Consider the following 19,451-nt stretch of genomic DNA (forward strand, 5'->3'; position numbering starts at 1 on the left):
AGGCGGTATATACATTTAACAATTAAAAAATAAAATAAATAATAATTATTATTATTATGCAAAAAGGCAGTCTAAGGATAAACTATGGTAATTTTTAAAAAGTTGTCCAAGATCTTGCCCTCCTTTTATGCCTTCAGGTGCCTTGGGTGTTCTGTTGTGCTATTTATGTTCACAGGTTCTAGGCAGGATAGCTTTGCATGCAGATTCGGTCCCCAACAGCATCTCCAGGTGGGGCTGGGAAAGATCCCTCTTAAAACGCGGAGAGTTGCTGCCAGTCAGTACTGACAACATTGGGCTAGCTGGACTAAGGGTCTGATTCGGTAGGAGGCAGCGTACTTTTCAATCAACGCCCCTCTTGCATAAAAAATAAGCTTCCTTAAGTTAGCTCGTGCCTCCTTTAAGCACCCTGCCAGGTTCACAAACACAATAGCTAAGGGTGGATTATTCCCAGCATCACTTAAAGAACCCACCACCAGAGGGATCTAGGGGAGGCAGAGCTGGGTGGGTCAGAAGGGTGGAGTCTGGAGATCTATTGCATTTTGGGGTGGGTGGGGTGTGTGCCAGCCACCACTGATTTTCGTTCAAAATGAGATATCCTAAAAAGAAACTCTTGCTCTTCATACAGAAGCCATTATGTTGCAAATTGAGGAAAGCTATTTATTTATTTTAATCTTAGTTGGGGTGAATCAGCACTCCCGATGGGGCTGTCCCCTCTCTGGATATGGCTCTGCCTGCGCAGACTAACGCCGGGGAGGGCTGAGTGGTTGTGGACTTGAACAGCTGTTGAAATCCCCTCTTCTCAGATAGACTGCTCCTGGCTGTTGCCATTTGGTGTGACATATCTCCAAGTCCTTGCACAGCTCTTGCCCGCCCACTAGCAACACTCAGCACTTTTACCTGTTATTCCCTGAGGGGAGCCCACCGGTGTGGATGGGTTCGAAGAGAAATTATTGCTAGAGTGATCTGGGGAGTAGATCTGAAAAGGAAGGGGAGAATGAGGAGTGTCATATTAATAAATAGTATAACTTATGCTTAAGCCATATTAATATATTAATAAATAGTATAACTTATGCTTAAGCCATATTTTTTAAGGGAGTCATCTTAAATTCAGGGTCACGGTATATAGGTATGCATCACTGGTCAGCATGGGATGGCTCACTCAGCAAACAGAGTTTGGGCACTGGGGTGCCAATTTTTCTATCTTGGACAACAAAGGGTTTGCCCGGATCTCCAAAGCTAAGGCAGTACTGCCAATAAATTCACACTTTTAAAACACACACACACACACACACACACACACACACATCTCACCACAACGTGAGAAAAATCCCGGGAATTCTTTTGTAGCTCCTTGTTCTTATCGGCACCAACCCTCACCCGCCCCAAAGAAATAACTTTTCTGTTTCTATGGGACAACGTTGCCTCATCTGCTTCTCTGCCACCCCGTTTGGAGTGGGAGGTGGGGAGGAGGAAGGTGCCATTTTGCTGCCAGAAACGGAGCACCCGCCGGCACGCCCTCCACTCCCTCTTGCCAGCCTGCTTCACAGTAAGGCAGACCTGCACTTGAGCGAAGTAGTAACTGTAGGGATTTCTCACCCTGTGGTGGGATTTCCCTGCAAGAGAGGCAGGAGGGCCACCAATTTGCACTTTCCCCTTTACTCGAGAGTTTAGGGCGAGCACTTACTGAAGCCAACGCCTTCCCGAGCGCATCTCCTGAACTGCCGGCGCTGGTTCCTCGGTTGCCTGAAGCAGAAGAGTGCCGGGGCGGGGGGGGGGGGGGGGCGACAAAGAGAGAAGACATGCCCAGGGGTGTTATTCACAGACGCGTGGAGCCAGAATGCCCGCTGGGACCACTTCCGCGCCCCGCCCAGCAGCACACCCCAACCAGGCAGCAGAGGTGCCCCCGTGGACCCACCCAGGGTCCAGCCACAGAGTTCAGCTTCTGAAGACTCTCAGGCAGTCGTTTCAAGACGAAGGAGCATGTTTCTGGACCTCATGGTGAGGACAGTATGCCTGGAAGCATACGGGCAACACCCACTCCTGCCGTCCAAACCAGAGGGGCGGCAGGGAAAGGTGTCTCACAGTTGGGGGCAGGGTGTCGGGTGTCCCGAAACTCTCCACTGCTCTTCGCCATGACTAGCCAGATGTGAATTCAGTATATGCAGATTTGTTTGTAAAATACAGAATGAAAATAATGCAAAAGAAGAGAGAGAGAGAAAGCAGATCTGCTCCGTTTCGCATCTTTTATACAGGTCTTTCTGAAGAAATTTGGGACATGTTAAAGAGAGAGAGGGAGGGAGAGAGAAAGAGACCACCCAGCACCCCAGATCATCCGTGCAGGATTAATACACCCCGTTTTCACCAGGTGCCCCTCAAATGCCCCAGATCTGATCTGGCACCTCCTCTGCCAGAACCTCCTGGAAATCAGGGTCACAAGATTACCCCTGCTAACATGGCAAAGAGGCACCTTTTAATGTGGTGATTCTCTCTATTTAGCAGGGGGAGAGTAACTGGCCCGATCCACCCCCAGCACAGGACCTCCAGTGGCTGTTGCTGGTGTGTGTCTTATGTTTATTTTAGATTGTGAGCCCTTCGGGGACAGGGATCCATCTTATTTATTTGTTATTTCTCTCTGTAAACCGCCCTGAGCCATTTTTGGAAGGGCGGTATAGAAATCGAACAAACAACAACAACAAGAAGAGTGGGGCTTTTTAATGGGTTCTTGGTGGCGGATGTTCCTTGCCCAACTTCCTGATCACCGAAAAGAGTGGGCACGGGGGCTGGGGGCGGGCGGGAGAGAGGGTTTCATAACAGGTTCACAGTGGGGCGAGGGGATTAGACCGCTTTGGGCTTTAGCCTGGCGTTTTGAAACGTCGGCGCTGGCGGTTTCCTAGCCTGGCTCCGGCGGCGCCTTCCCCCACCCCACCCCCTCGGCTGATCCGCTTTATCTCTTCTTTCTGGATCTTGCTGAGTGATGGCACTCCTTGGAGGCGGCTGCTGAGGCCCTTGCTCCCGAATTCTCCGTTGGGGAGGGGCAGGGGCCATGTAGGAGGACGGGGGCTCCGCGGCTCTCACAGGACCTCCGGCGTGCTCCATACAGCTCGGCACGCGGGGACATGCGTGGCGCGCCCCCGCCTTATTCCGTGCCGAAAACATGCACAAAAATCCCCCCGGGGCGGGTGGAGCCGCGCCTCCCACTCCGTGCATAACAGACGTGGAAGGGATGAAGGCTGCGTGCCCGGCCATCATGAAGAGGGCAGGCATGACTGCTTACGGTCCCCAGACGGCAGCTTAAAACCCAACAGATCTATTTCCGCTCATTCGGCTCCAACGGCCTCCAGCCACTCCCCTGGGGATTAACCTACATGCGTTGGGAAGGGGAGGGAAAGGATGCTGACGGCAAAGGCGGCGGCGGCGGGGGGGGGGTCACCTGAAACAGGTGGGGGGAGGGGACATGGCTGCTGCCAGCATTCGGTGCGGCCCCGCCCCATGACACCCCCCGCCTCCACCCTGCAGGGGTGCCACCAGCTCCCCTCCCTGGGCACGGGTACGATCCTGCCAGTTAAGCACTCCTTCAACCTCCATGGATTTTCAGCGGGGAAGCTGGGCACATCCTGAAGTTTCCCCACCCCATCGCTTGAAAACAATAAGAGCTTAAAATGTGGCTGGATTGTGCCCCAGGGCAGCGAATCCAAATCACAAGGACACAGGGCTCGAAAGCAGGGGCGGGCGCAACTTTTGTCCCTCTTGGCGGAATGTTTTCACTGTGCTTGAAATCCCACAGATCTGCCCCGTGCAGAACCCCCCCCGTTTTGCCCCGAATTCCAGGAAATTCCACGGGAACGCTAGATCTCAGGAGTGGGAAGGGATTGCCCCCAACAACAGATACCTACCCATCACGCTCTCTGTCCCCCCAATTGGTGGCGTGTGACTGGACACTCCGTACTGGGTGGAGGCGGAGGAAAACCCCGAGACAGATGGAAGCGCGCCATTGACTTCTCCCGAATGCATCGGATAGTTCTGTGGGGAGGCGGGAGAAAACGGGTGAGCGGGCTGCAGCTGGGGAAGTTTTAGATCCACATACGGGCCAGCAGTAGAACCATACTCAGAATAGCCGTGGGCAGGACACTGCAGGAATGACCCTCCCCGGGCCCGAGACTAGCTCCTGCGGTCATTAATTGGGTAGGACAAGCATCCTGCCCATGTCCAGGGGCTGCACAGGCCCCAGTTTGGCCACCGTGTGTGAGTAAAAAGCCAGAGAGGAGGCGGGGGAAGTGATCGCCTGAGAGGCTCCCGCTGGGAAGGAGGGGCAGCAGAACCATATTCAGAGCAGCAGCGGTCAGGACACTGCAGATATATCCCCCCGCTAGACTCAATCATGCCAGGATTTATAGGAAGGAGAGAGATGGGGGGGAGGGGAGGGGGGGAAGAGAGAGAGAGGGAGGGGAGAGGGGGGAGAGAGGGGGGAGGTGGGGGGAGAGAGGGGGGAAGTGGGGAGAGAGAGGGGGGGGAAGTGGGGGGAGAGAGAGGGGGGAGGTGGGGGGAGAGAGAGAGGGGAGGTGGGGAAAGAGAGAGAGAGGGGAGGTGGGGAAAGAGAGAGAGAGGGGAGGTGGGGAAAGAGAGAGGGGGGAGGGGGGAAGAGAGAGAGGGGGGAGGTGGGGAAAGAGAGAGAGGGGGGAGGGGGGAAGAGAGAGAGAGGGGAGGTGGGGAAAGAGAGAGAGGGGGGAGGGGGGAAGAGAGAGAGAGGGGAGGTGGGGAAAGAGAGAGAGGGGAGGTGGGGAAAGAGAGAGAGGGGAGGTGGGGAAAGAGAGAGGGGGAAGAGAGAGAGAGGGGAGGTGGGGAAAGAGAGAGAGAGGGGAGGGGAGGAAAGAGAGAGAGAAAGAGGGGAGGTGGGGAAAGAGAGAGAGAAAGAGGGGAGGTGGGGAAAGAGAGAGAGAAAGAGAGAGGAGGTGGGGAAAGAGAAAGAAATGTGCAGCAAATCAAGGGATGCTGAGAACTGGAAGAGAGCTTTGAGGAATTCTAGTCTAGGCTGTGCTCAGGGCCGGAATTTGCTTCAACAGAAGGAAGAAAGAACTGGAGAGACAGAGAGAGACAGAGAGAGAGAAGGAAGCAGAGGACATTGTCCCCTTTGCTAAGCAGGGTCCACCCTGGGTTGCATTTGAATGGGAGATTACGTTTGTGAGTACTGTAAGATGTTCCGCTTAGGGGATGGGGCCATAGGTCAGTGGAAGAGCATCTGCATGCTTAGTCTGGTGGCTATAGGCCACCTCCAGCCTCAGAGGCAAGATGCCTCCAAATCCCAGTTGCAGGGGAGCAACAGCAGGAGAGAGAGGGCCTGCCCCTTGAACTCCTGCCTGTGGGCTTCCCAGCGTCACCTGGTGGGCCACTGTGTGAAACAGGATGCCGGACTAGATGGGCCGCCTTGGGCCTGATCCAGCAGGGCTCTTCTTATTAAGGTTCTGCGTTCCCTCCCTAGCATCTCCAAGACGGGGCTGAGATGCCTGTACCTCCTGGAGAAGCTGCTGCCAGCCTGTATAGACACCACTGAGCTAGACAGACCAGTGGTCTGACTCGGTATAAAGCAGCTTCCTGTGTTCTTAACCCCCAGCCTTCAAGCTTGTAACCTTCTAAAGGGCCTCGCTTCATCCAGTGACTGTAATAATCCTAACAAAAGAGTCCAGACGCTATTAGAAGGGCTGCGTGGCTAATGTCATCCTGCATGCAGGCAGGAAGCCCCCCAACGTTGTACGAGAAATCCTCCATTACCATCCGTTCATGCTGGTGAAGACCGCTGAAGTTGCCAGACGGCGGGAGCGGGGAGGAAGAGGCACCCAAAATGGCCCCGTAATTGGACTGGTTCATGGTGCCCGATGAACTCCATAGATCTGCCGAGTTGTGAAGTCCATCTGCAAGTCAAAAGGAAGCAGAGGGAAGAGGTCAGGTGAAGGCTGTGTTCAGACAAGGCGGCTCTTGAGTTATCCAAGGACCTCAAAGGCTGCGGGACGTTTCCTTTAGGAAGGGTTTTGGGCGGACAGGGAGGCCAACCTGGCATGTAGAAGGCTCCAGGGTAAACAGTGCCGGAGGGTTTGGAAGGCGCGTAGCCAGCCGGTTCCCTGCTGTAATCATCACCTGAGTTGGGTGGATACACCTGTGAAGAAAAGGCGGAGTTAATCATCATAGGAAGACCTCCACCGCTAAACCCGGTGCCTCCGAGGACCGCGCAGCTTTAGAACTTCTCGACGCTGACTTTCAACTACAGTAAGGCCCTTGCAGTGGTTTCCAGGAAACCCGTAAGCATGGTCTTCAACACACTTGCCTCCAGGTAGGTATCAACACATTATAGATACCCAGGTTTGCTAGCCAGTTAAAGAAGGCTGATCGACAAGGAGGCCACAGGCCAGAGTCAGCATCCTTAATGGCTCCACTGGAACCCTACTGGTTCCCTGCATCACCAGACCCTAGCTTGCATTCATATGCAATGTCACACTCTGGCCACCTGCAGTGGTGGTGCTGTGGAGCACCAGAGAGGGAACCAGAAGGTCGCTCGACTAGCAGGTTTCCACAGTTGCAGGCGGCAAGGGATCGCACTTCAGGTTCAAGATGGAGTCTCAGTTGTCGTAACTAGGGTGGAGTAGGGGGCAGAATTAGGGACATCAGGTTTTCTTGAGGCTGGGAGCTAAAGAGGCGGGTATCTAGTGGTGCCTGGGACTTTGCAAACTCCATTTAATTTTTCACATTTATAAGGCTTCTGTTGCATGCTGCCTTGATCATTCAGACAGATAAGAAGGCAGATTATGAACCATTAAAATTAATATATACAGAAACCCCCAAAGAGGTCCAAATGGGCAAAGACTGCATAGCTGATCCCTAGGAGAAGAACATCACAGTATGTAGCAAGCAATCTGTTTATGGCAGGCCTACACAAACTTTCGCCACCCTCCCAGCTGTTTTTGGACTACAACTCCCAGAATCCCCAGCCAGCCACAGTGGACCATAGCCAGGGATTATGGGAGTTGTAGGCCAACATCTGCAGGAGGGCTGGAGTCGAGCAGTCCTGGCTTAGGGCACGGATTTATTAAGGGCCAGCCATCCACCCGCCGTGTGCTGGCAGCCTAACTCAGTAGAGCACATTCTGCCCCTGAATATTGGGGGCAGAACAACTCCGTTGGGCTAAGCTGACGCAAATGGCTCCTCATACAACAGGTTCCAGTGGGGCACACTTCAAGGTCCCCGCTGCTGGTCTGAGAACGTAACCGTGCGCCAGTCCCCAGGGAGGCCCATGGGCATGAGAGCCCAGCCCTGGGAACAGAAATGACTAACTGGAGGCACTGAAAAATATCTCTATTGATACCGGCTTCAGAAGTTTCAGAATGAGCAGGGGCGAAAACATTTTGAGCCTCTTGGAAGATTCTCAGGCGGGTAAAAACTGCATGGATTTCCGCTCCGCTGGCCCATCGTGGGGGAGGGGTGGGGGCTAGCATTCTGGCCAGGCGTTTTCGAGGATTTTGCGTGCGTGCATGGGCGCATACACACACACACACACACACTCCAGCTCCCTCCTCGATTGCCCTCTTCCATTTCATCCAAGGCCCTTCACCGTGTTATCGGGGTGCTGGAAGGGAGGAATGAGGAAAGGAGCCAACCGGCCCAGCTCCCCCCCCCCTCCGCCCCCAATCTCTCCCCTCTGCAGTGTGCATTTGCAGAAAGGTGTGTGCTGGAGCGGGGGGGGGGGGAGCAAGGGGGAGAGCGCCAGAGAGGCTCAGGGAGGGAGAGCGGGGGAATGAAACAGGCTACAAGGAATAAGAAATCCAGTAAATTGCCTTTTCCTATAATTTGATTAAATAGCAGGAGCCGGGACTGGGACTCGAGCGAAGCACGAATAATAGCCATCCGCCATCTGCCAGTGCTTGGCATAAAGCCAGTCCTCCAGGCAGCTGTGTGGTGCTGGGGCGGGAGGGGGAGAGAGGGAGGGAGGGAGGGCGGGAGGGGGAGGAGGAGGAGGATGGGAGACAAAAAGAGGGGAAGGGGGGGGGAACGCAGCTTCAGAGACCAGAAGGGTGGGGGAGCCCCACCAGCTCCATCTTAAACCTCAGGCAAGGAGATTCCGATAATTGCAGGAAGAGGGTGGCCTCTGTGCTCCTGAGAAGTCTTGAGTTTCTGTAGCCCCCCTCAAAAGACGGTGGCGAGGGTGAAGACACACACACACACACACAGAGATTGCGTGCTGAAGATGCAATGCATTTCATACCCGTTAGCGCTCCCACCCTCGACAGCAGCTCAAATGGCCACCACCTCATGCCTAGGGAGCTTTTGTGGGGGAAATGGGGAGGAGGGGGGGACACCTTAGAATCAGAACAGAACTAAGGAAGGGAAGGGAAGAGAGAACACACGTAAAAAGCAGCCGTTCTAAACCGGCACACCCCATTCGAGAGAGAGAGAGAGAGAGATTGATTTATGGGTTGGGGGAAAGAGTTTAGAAACTTTGGCACGCGCAAGGTTTGAGAACACAGAACCTCCCACACCTGCTTGCTTCAAGGTGCAAGCAAAAGAGAAGGCGGCAAAAGAAGAACATAAATAAACCGGGCTCAGAAATTACACTCGGTTGTATGGACAGCGGCACGGAGTGAGAAATCGTTCATCCGGTCCCTCCCCGCACCCAAAAGCAAGAGGTCTTGGCCGTTTTATCCTGAGTTTTGTGACGAGAACGGAGAGGGGGAACAGTTTGCAAGCCAAGAGAAAACCATTTTTTGCACAGCTAAAAGCTTCTTCTTCTTCTTCTTCTTTTGGGGGGGGGCGCGCCACTGGGTACTAATAATGTTCGCTTGTACCACGTGCTTTGGAGTGGCTCCTGAGAACTGCAAAGTGTCCGGCGTGAGGGACAAGCACGTCCATATTCTCCGTCCGGCCCTCAACAGGAAGCACTAAATCAAAACGCAGCCCCCTTGGCCTCAAGTGGGCCTCGTCCCTGGCTGCATACAGCCCCCCCCCTCCAGCTCTGCCTTTGTGCCTTCCTCAGCAGACAAAAAAGCCCAGCCCTCCCCTTCCCTGCTTGGAGGGGGGATCCCTACAGGTGAGATCACTCCTTGCATTTTAAAACTCACCATCACCCAGAAGAGGGAGAAAGCGTTCATCTCTCCCCACCCCGTCCCCACAAAAAGGAAAAACAATGTCGATTTGAGAGATTTTCTGCAGCTCTTCCACACTGGCTCCCCACTCTTCAGGTTTAAATGCATAAGCCTCATCATACTAAAGTTAAATTACCTCTAGGAGGGCGGGGGGAAGGAACCCTGGGAAGTGACTGGGGACAGAGGAAAAACATTGTCTGGAGGTGGGAAACTGAAGTTGCTCTGGGGGTGTGAAAGAGACGAGGATAAATGGAGAAACTGGACAGAGGGTGGGGTATTCACAGAAATAAAAATGTATGCCGTTAGCACAGTTTGATGTTCCCAATTTTTAATTTAATTTAATAAAGAATGGATATATGCATATGGCAGCATTTGGACAATGCCTTTCCTAGGAGGATTATAGCTTTCTGGATTCAGCGGGAGCATCAGAAGGACCCACAGACAAGGAATTCCGCTTCACAGGGCCCTCAGCGTTCATTTCATTTTAAAAGTTGGTAGTCTTAGGATTGCGTAGCAAAACCGGGCTGAATCACATGAAATAAGAAAGGAGCACACTTGCATCATTTATACAATAATGCTGAATCCAGAATGTTCAGAATTTGGACTCCTTGGGGGATTCAGTGGGAAAGACAAGAGAGGGAGGAAAGTAGGAAGTGAGTGACTTTTATATGCCTGGAGGGTGAAAGTCCAGATCCTTGCAGGAGTACAGCTGCTCCTATGCCAAACCCTCCATGCGCCTCCTCATGATCACAAACCAAGCCCCACAAGGTCCTGGAAAATGCTTTCAAGCCTGGCTGAGAGGCTGAGATGCTCAGTCCAAGTCCACAGATTGAATGACCCAACATAGGACCCACTGTATGGATGCAGCAGAATTAGCCCCTCCCAGAAAAAGCTAGTTGAACCTGCTGCCTAACGACTGCTGACTGCCAGAGTCAGACCCTTGGCCCATCCAGGCCAGCACTGCTAACACTGATTGGCAGCAGCTTTCCTTTCAAAGATCTTTCCAAGCCCTACTTGGGGATACTTAATGCTCCCATCAGCAAGATTCAGGCTGGAGAGGAAGCAACCTCAGCTCCTTGGATTACTCCTACACCAGCCACAGACGTGCTGCTTCTAATGTAAGCAAGAGAGATAAGCCCCCTTTTCACAGAGGCTACACACCATAACTGGCACAGCAGGGAAATGCTTGACTAACAAGCAGAAGGTTGCCAGTTTGAATCTCCCCTGGTATTGGGCAGCAGCAATATAGGAAGATGCAGAAAGGCATCATACTGCACGGGAGGAGGCAATGGTCAACCCCTCCTGTATTCTACCAAAGAAAACCACAGGTCTCTGTGGGCGCCAGGAGTCGAAATCGACTTGACGGCACACTTTGCCTTTACACACCATGAACACAAAGGGAAAAATGCATGCACAATGACACAAATCCAGATATCCAAAAACCCAACTAGCGTTTTCAAAACAGTTTGATACACTATTCAACGTCCTGTTTCTCCATTGCCCGATAGGCTGCAGTCTCTTTCTCTACACCTTGCAAACTGGCTCCCCCTTTTGTCCTTCTGCTCCTTAGATTCAAGTTCCTTCAACCCATATTTCTGCTAGCTTTCTGCTCCCTCTTTTTTCTTCTCGAGACCACTATGCCCCCACCAATTAATCGTACACAGCCCCCCACTTCAGCCTGGGCCCTGTGCAAGGGTTTTCCTTTGTTCAAACTGCCCCTCAAGCTCCAGTCCCGCATCTGTACACACCTTCAGTATCCCACCACTGCCCCTTCCTCCCCTCATGGCCGCTTCCGGCCAGCCTGTGAACATTCCGTGACATCACAGCAGCACAGCCAATAGGCAAGTACATGTTTGCAAAGAAGGATGCAGCTTACCGAAGAGGGGAGTCCTGGAGGGACCTTGCGAACCTTTTTAGGTTGTCCGTCTAAATTTGGAGGGGGAGGAGGAAAAAAAAGAGAAAGATTTTAAGAAGCCATTTTTTTCCAACGTTTTACCCACAGTGAGGGAAGCGAGTGGAATTGGGCAAAGGTCAACGGGGCGATTTGTAACCTAGTGAGGCTGCAACCCTTCGAGCATTTATTTGGCCCCCCGCCCATGGACAGGCAGGAAAGAAGACTCCAGATCTTGAACTTCGGCACCTCTTCTCCTGCTTCTCTTTTTCTTCCAGAATGTAAAGACCTCCCACTTTTTCTTGGAAGCCAGCCGGGTTTCAGCAGCAAAAGGGGGCAGGGAGGAGAGGCCAAGATCCTCTTTCCTTCCCCCGCTCTCTTGGGAGCAAGCCACTCGCATTGCAGATACTTCCATCCAACCCCAAAGCCCACCTCAGTGTTTCCTAAGCCTTCAGTTGCCCGCACCCCCCAAACCAAACCTGGGAGGTATGCCTCACTTTCACAGCTCAAGGGGGTTATACTTGGGTGTCTGTAAAGAGAGAAAGCGTTCTCCGTCCCCTGGACATTTCGGCTCAAGTTGCTCTCCTGGACATACAGGGGTTCACGCAGAGAGACACCAGGCAGCCTCCTGCCAAGGACAGACCACTTGCTGCCCGTCCCCATGAGAAGCGGGTGGGTGACCCAGTAGCACCCAGCACAGAAGAATTGCCCGCCCATGTCACAAACACCAAACAAAGCTTATGAGGAGAAGGCAAGGGCAGAGGTGTGAAATCAGGCAGATATGCAGCAGGGCAGGAGGCCCCGAGTTCGTGTCCCACAGCACTTCCCTCGTGGCATCTAGTGTGAGGACTTCTGCTCTGGGGAGAGAGCCCAAACGGCTGGGCGCTAGGACCCAGCATCCATTCGGCAGAGGCGTTTTTATGGACTCAACCTGCTCACAGCAGCAGGTGGATCTCGTTAGTTCGAATGCAGGAGGATGAAAGGGGGGAAAGGGGGCGGGGCAGGAAATTGTGTGTGTGTGTGTGTGTGTGTGTGTTTAAGTAACTTGGTTGGTGGGGGAAGGAGAGCAAGTACACACTCCTCGAAAACGGATCCTACTTCAAGGCAGAGAACCAGATGCTTTTGTTAAGACACAAGAACTCCTCATCCGTTTGGTAACTGCGTCTTTGTTGGGCGGACCTGGAAAGTTGCCTTATACAGAGTCAGAACTTTGGTCCAGCTAGCTCAGTACTGTCTGCACTGACTGGCAGCAGCTCTGTAGGATTTCAGAGATAGAGGCCTTTCCCAGCACTAACTGAAGATGCTGCCAGCAGGGATGGAACCTGCAGCTTTCTGCATGCTGATGAGCTAGGGAGGCTCTCGATGAACAGAGCAAGCTGCCTTCTCCCGAGTAAGGAAACTGATCCATCTAGCTCAGTACTGTCAGCTCTGACTGGCAGCATCTCTACAAGCCCTACAAGGAGATGCTGCAGAGGATTGAACTGGGACCTTTGCCATTAAAAGAGGGAATTTGTCCTGATCCATTTTGTCGGCAGGAATAGTCCCAGGCATACCTAAGACACAGAGCTGGCCGGATGTTCAGTCATGTCCACCTCTGGCCAGCAGTGGAACATAGGTAGCTGCCATATACCGAGTCAGACCATTGGTAAATCTAACTCAGTATTGTCTTCACAGACTGGCAGCAGCTTCTCCAAGGTCACAGGCAGGAATTTCTCGGAGATGCTGCCAGGGAGGAAACTTGGAACCTTCTGCTTTTCCCAGAGTGGTGGCTCCATCCCCTGAGGGGAATATTTTTCAGTGCTCACACTTCTAGTCTCCCGTTCATATGCAACCAGGGCGGACCCTGCTTAGCTAAGGGGACAAGTCATGCTTGCTGCCACAAGACCAGCTCTCCTCTCCAAATAGGGGGAGAGAGAGAGCTAGGAACATAGGAAGCTGCCATATACTGAGTCAGACCACTGGTCCATCTAGCTCAGTATTGTCTACACAGGCTGGCAGTGGCTCCTCCAAGATTGCAGGCAGGAATTTCTCTCAGCCCTATCTTGGAGATGCTGCCAGGGAGGGAACTTGGAACCTTCTGCTCTTCCCAGAGTGGCTCCATCCCCTAAGAGGGGAATATCTTCCAGTGCTCACACGTCTAGTCTCCCATTCCTATGCAACCAGGGCAGACCCTGCTTAGCTAAGGGGACAAGTCATGCTTGCTCCCACCAGACCAGCTTTCCTCCACTGAGTGCTTCTCAAAGCATCCCAAGAGGAAGGTGTGCAGGTCGTCAGTGAGAGCAGGTTCTCCTTGCAATGTTTATTTTTGTTCACAAATAGCACTCCTGCCTTTCAGAAACTGTACGTGGGCCACGATTCCACAGGGCACAATGTGGCACCAGGCTCAGGATTGAGCTTCCAGAGAATCTCAGGCTTTGTTGAGAATAAATAAATAAAAGAACCCCGAAGATTCTAGTCTTTGTGCAGGTGAAAAACGCGAGAATCCTGGGCCAGCGTCTGACAGGGGTGGTCCAGCGTGCTCTCCAGTTGCTAGGGGAAGAGCTTTGGTGTCCCCAACAGCTTCCTTCCCCCTCCCCATCACCAGAACGATGCATGCAAAATGAGAAATGATGCCCCCCCCCAAAAGTACAGGTTGCACTTTCCCTTGCAGGGCAGAATCTGCAGTACTGGGGTGCAGAATTTCTCTTTAAGCGTGGCACATGTGCCCAAAGGGAGGGGTGGGGTTGTTCTTTAAAAAGCCCCCCCTCCCGATCCCAAGGCCTTCTGTTCTGCCCATGCTGTTGCTGGAGGGGAGCGGGGAGGGGCGGGGAGGAGGAGAGGAGAAAGCCAAAAGCTCGGCTTCTCTAACAGGTCTCCATTCCTGGAATTCCTTTCCATCAATGAATGCCAGATGTCTGGATTTGGAGCACGGAGCTTCAGGCAGGCAGGGAAGACACCTCCGCTCCACCCCATAATAAGCGGGGGGGGGGGGGCTGGTCTGGTCTTAAGCAGCAGCTGCCTCTCCAAGCAGCCCGGCAAAGCCCCCTCTGGCAGGTGGAGGGAAAGGGGCCCACCCGCCACCGCTTTGACCTCGTGGGGCAAAGTGGCCGGCCGCCAAATCCAGGAGAGACGTGGCCACATGGGGGGGGGGGGAGGGCTGGAAAAGGGGGGAGGGTTATCAACCTGTCCGTGAGGCCCCGTTCCTGTTTCCAGGGGAGGGGGGTGGGGGAGTATCCTCCTAAGCGCACTCCTCTCCTCTCAAAAATGATTTCCCCACAAGCCTCTTCCAGGCTGCAAGGACTGCACAGCATGCCCACGGTCTACTCTGTGGAGAGGGCAGGAGTGAGACCCCGCTGGGGAAGAGGAAGGCGGAGAGCTGGTCTGGAGACAGCGGACAGGAACGGGGGGGGGGTTCACCTTGGTTTGCATTTGGATGGGCAACCACTGCCGCCTGCAGCAAACTATTCCTCTTAGGGGCTGGGGCTGGGGTGTAACTCAGTGGCAGAGCGTCTGCTTGCCTGCAGAAGGCCCCAGGTTCACCCCCGCCAGTGTTTCCAGACAGGGCCGGGAGACAGTCCCAGACAGGGACTCCCCTGCCTGAAACCTTGAAGAGAATCTGCCCGTCAGTGTAGACCGGGGGTAGGCGACCCCGGTTCTCCAGCTGTTGGTGAACTACAACTCCCATCATCCCCACACCTGGTGTGAGCAGTCCTGGGTTCGATGGACCAAGGTTCTGACTCGGTAGAAGGGCTCTCGCTCCCTACAGAAACTCACGTATGTAGTACACCACTCTGGGCTCCTTGGAGGAAGAGCGGGATATAAATGTAAAATAATAAAATAATAAATAATAATAATACAGTCTCCCGTTGGAATGCCTCGGAAAGGCCCACCCCGAGGGCATGACGGCAGTACGCCAACAGTGCTGTTACTCCTGAGTAGCAGGCTGCCTTTGGGCGTGAAGGAGCAATGCCCGCCATCACAGTCAAACAGCCGCATTGAGGCTTCTCCTCCGTCAACCCCTACTAACTGGGCAAAGAGGCACCTTTTAATGTGGTGATTATTATTATTGTTTACATTTTATCTCCCGCTCTTCCTCCCAGGAGCCCAGAGCGGTGTACTACATACTTAGGTTTCTCCTCACAACAACCCTGTGAAGTAGGTTAGGCTGAGAGGGAAGGGACTGGCCCAGAGTCACCCAGCAAGTCTCATGGCTGAATGGGGATTTGAACTCGGGTCTCCTCGGTCCTAGTCCAGCACTCTAACCACTACACCACGCTGGCTCCCGATTCTCTTTATTTAGCAGGGGGAGAGCAGCTGGCCCTATCCACCCCCAGCACCGCATCCCTCCAGTGGCTGTTGCTGGCGTCTCTCTTATGTTGTGAGCCCTTTGGGGACAGGGAGCCATCTTTGTTTGTTTGCTTTTTCTCTATGCAAACCGCCCTGAGCCATTTTTCGAAGGGTGGTATAGAAATCGAACAAACAAAAATAAAAATAATTCATTTGTTGTCCCCCTTCTTGTGGCGGGTCCTGCCAAACGGTTCTCCGCGGCAGGGAGGAGGGCGGTCTTCTGTGAGTCCTGATTCCAGACGCCACCCATTGCACGGGGCACCCCCATAGCCCACCCCCTCCGGCACCAGGAGCACAGGGACCAGGAGGGCCTGGGTTCGAGCGACAGCTCACCCCAGCCTTCCAGGGGATCCACGTACCTATACTGCTGTCTGCTCCTCTCCTGCGAGGGTTGTTGGGATACGGGTAGAACTGAGATCCTCCCTTCACCCCCGTCGGGGAGAGCGTGCTGGGACTTGAAATCCCCATTTCGCTGGGCAGGAAGCCAGCCTGGAGAGCAAAAACAATAACACCACGCATGAGGAGGCGGCCAGCCAGCCAGCCAGCCAGCCCGGGATGTGGAAACCCAGCCCGGCCCTCGCGTCGCTGCAGCCTCCGGGGAACGCCAGGGGTTGCACGCCCTCCGAAGCGGAGGTGCCGGGCGTCAAGTTGGGATGCAAGAGGCCCACCCGGCGGGGCCAGGGCCTCTTGCACCTTGGCACATAGAATTAAAAGTGATGACAAGGAGGTTTCTTAGAATTAGCCAAGAGGGGCGGCGATACGAAACAAGCTGCGATACGAAAGAGAAGGCTTTCCCCTCCTGTTTCTCCAGCACGCAATAAAACGGAGATATACTGCCATGGGACATGGAGGCTCTAATTAGCTCTAATGACTAGAGGGCGGCTGAGTGGAACTGCCACATTCAGCACCCCATACGGTAGGCCAGGGTTGCGGAGAGCAACATGACTCAGCAGAAGCCAGTTTCATATCTCCAAGCTTGTTCTTACTATTTTCACAGCTGAATTTTTTCAAGGTGGCCATCTTTCAGACTGTTATCCACAGTCACAGGGCCTAGAAATGCTGGGATAGATGAACCTTTGGGTCTAATCCTGTTCTTATAATATAAAAAGGCATAAATGTGGGGGGTGGGGAAGGCGACCCACCAAAGCAAACCCCAACAGTAAATGGAGCCTCCATGTTCAAAGGCAGTCCACCTCCAAATACCAGGGAGGGCTGCTGTCTTTCGTCCCAGCTGGTGGGCATGCTGGCAGCACCAGGCTGTCCCCTGTTGGAAACCGGGATGGTGGGCTTTTTAAAAAAAGGTTTTTTTTAATTCTGTTATCCAACGTTCCTCACCACCACTTTGCACCCCACCTCTCACCTCTTCTGCCACTCAAGCAAATAATAATAATAAAAAACCTCAAACACCAAATCGTAAAATTAAAACGTTGCAGGGCTGGTTGGCAGGTTTCCTGTTTTTATTTTAAAATTAAACCCACTCTGGCTCCAAGCGCTGGGCCCGCACAGCTGTTTCGGGAGGCATACGCAGCCTCTGCTCAGCAAAGAGCGTGTGATGGAAATTACGGCAAAACTGGTTGAGGGTTTTTGAACAGCTTCCTTGCCCCCTCTCCCTCCCCCCCCCTGTTTCTTCTTCTTCTCTTGATAGCTTTTTGAAAAGCTACAAAATCCACATGCATGGGCATATCTGTTGCACGGCACAGCCTGGACAAGGGGTGGGGTGAACCAGGCACGGAATCGGTTCCCTGTGAACAAAATGGAGGGCTCCTTTCACACGAAGCCGGTTCGGCTTCGCAGCTCGGAGAACGAGCTGTGTGCCGTCCGGGTCCCCGTTTCCAGTTCCGCCCCTGTTCAGAACCCACCAGGTGCAAGCCTCCCTCCCTCCGCCTCTGTTTCCCAACCCAGTCTCCCGTTTCCAACACGGAACAGCCAGAGGCCACTTGGAAGTCCTTCCCGGACTGTTCCCAGCATTGTGTATCCAGAAATAAGAGTGCCTTTGAACAGGGAGGTTTTATTGAACTACAGCTCCTCCTCCTAGGAATTTGTCTAATCTTGATTTAAGGCCAGGTATACTGCCGCTGGGAAGCCACCTAATGGTGCAGTGCGGAAGTCACTTGCCTAGGGAGCAAGAGGTTGCTGGTTCGAATCCCTGCTGGTATGTTTCCCAGACTATGGGAAATGCCTATATCGGGCAGCGGCAATATAGGAAGATGCTGAAAGGCTTCATCTCATACTGTGGGGGAGGAGGCAATGGTAAACCCCTCCTGTATTCTACCAAAGATAATCACATGGCTTTGTGGTCGAGTCGACATCAACTTGACAGCACAACTTTATACTGCCGCTGAGCAAGGAGGCTCTATCTAGCATCATGGCTCAATAGCCACCTTTAGACCTCTCCACCCGCTCCATGAGTTTGTCTAATTTTATCGTATTTATTTACCATATTTCTGTACCGCCTGATATATATATATCCTCTTTCAAAGTCATCTAAAGCCAGTGGCTGGTTATTACTGCATCCTGCGGCAAATTTCAGAAGCGAATTTGTTTCACGCTGTGTGTGAAATACTAGCCTATCTCACAAGGTTGTAAGGAAAATAAATAAGCAACCCTCCAAATGCTCAAGAAAAGGACAAAACAACTACTTAAAAAAAATAAATTTCTTGGCACAACCAGTGCAAAAAGGACACCACAGAAATGTGCCCCCGATGGTGGAAAATGTTTAGCTGCAAGTTCTCTCATGCCCCCTGAATTCATCGGGTGCCTCCAAAGAGAAGCAGTATTCGGGGGGCACCCAATGAAATGGATGGGCATGAGATTAAGGACCTCAAGCACAATTTGGAATTACCTTACAGAACTCACTGCCACAAGATGCGGCAGTGCCTAGTCTGCTATTCCAATGCCCCTGCTCAGTACGGGGATAACTAGCTAGAATGTTTTTGGTTTGTTTTTTTAAAGATTCAGACTGACAGGAGATGGTGAGGATCCACAGCCCTTAGCCATGCACCTCCATATGCAGTACCTAAGGACCAAACAAGGGAAGTCTAGCAACCTTCGTGCCCTGCTTACCAGGATCGAGAAACTCCCAAATCTGAAAAAGCCCACAAGAGTAATAATAATAATAATGCTGAATTAACATTATTTTGTTTTACCTGATTGAGTGCCGGCATGCCCGGGTCTCTTCCGAATGTGTAGTTACCTCTTTCAGTGCCTTTCCCTAAGAAGAAAGAGAGTTGCTCATGAGCATCCCAGAAGTTTCAAGGTGGCGGGGAGTCCCATAGGAACCTTTTTCCAAGGAAGAGTGGCATATCAATATAATGAATCTTTTTAAAACGACAACACATTATTCACATGGTGGGTGAACTTCTATACCAGGGTAGGGAAAGAGAGAAACCAATTCTAAAACATTCTGTCACACTCAGGTGTGACCAAGCAACAGAACCATGGGTGGGGCTATGCAAATAAGGAGGTGGGGCTATATTGAGAACAACAGGCTGGGGTCCACAGGAGAGGGAAGGTAGTACGCCAACTTATCCTGATGGCATCCATCCATTCTTATATTCCACAGGCGGAGCACTGCATTCTGGGATATTGCTGTAACCCTCTCTAAGAGCCAGCGTGGTGTAGTGGCTAGAGTGCTGGACTAGGACCGGGAGACCCGAGTTCAAATCCCCATTCAGCCATGAGACTTGCTGGGTGACTCTGGGCCGGTCACTTCTCTCTCAGCCCAACCTACTTCACAGGGTTGTTGTGAAAGAGAAACTCAAGTACGCAGTACACCGCTCTGGGCTCCTTGGAGGAAGAGCGGGATATAAAATGTAAAAATAAAATAAGTAAAAAGACATTGGATTCCTCCCCCCCCCCCCGAGTCCTTTGCACGTATAAGCCACACACACCCCAACAGTCATAACGGTGGCCTGTCATATGCCTGCCCTTACGGTGGCCATTTTGCTAGTCAAACATTTACAACATAAAAATCCTAAATGTTGGCATCGCTTATTCCATGCAACACACTCAGCTCGGAGACATCAGCATGCACACACGCATGCACACACATGCAGACACATGCTGGGGGGGGCGGCGAGGAAAGTCTCTATAAACATTTTTGGCAATTC

At 52.7% G+C, this 19,451-nt stretch overlaps 1 protein-coding gene across 8 annotated transcripts in view; it reads right to left on the minus strand.

Annotated features, from left to right (window-relative positions):
• TCF3 (transcription factor 3) overlaps nt 1–19,451 on the minus strand; it is a 98,377-nt gene that overhangs the window by 20,039 nt on the left and 58,887 nt on the right. For all 8 annotated transcript variants that reach the window (XM_053295958.1, XM_053295954.1, XM_053295956.1 and 5 more), the window contains exons 6-13: nt 18,489–18,553; nt 15,702–15,831; nt 11,002–11,051; nt 6,046–6,148; nt 5,767–5,906; nt 3,894–4,020; nt 1,685–1,743; nt 898–976 (exon numbers count right to left, since the gene is read on the minus strand). In XM_053295958.1, coding sequence (XP_053151933.1) covers nt 898–976; nt 1,685–1,743; nt 3,894–4,020; nt 5,767–5,906; nt 6,046–6,148; nt 11,002–11,051; nt 15,702–15,831; nt 18,489–18,553 — 753 coding nt within the window. The remainder of the gene's footprint in view (nt 1–897; nt 977–1,684; nt 1,744–3,893; nt 4,021–5,766; nt 5,907–6,045; nt 6,149–11,001; nt 11,052–15,701; nt 15,832–18,488; nt 18,554–19,451) is intronic.

This window comes from Hemicordylus capensis, chromosome 2 (genome assembly GCF_027244095.1).
Source record: "Hemicordylus capensis ecotype Gifberg chromosome 2, rHemCap1.1.pri, whole genome shotgun sequence".
In the NCBI taxonomy this organism is placed as follows: Eukaryota; Metazoa; Chordata; class Lepidosauria; order Squamata; family Cordylidae; genus Hemicordylus; species Hemicordylus capensis.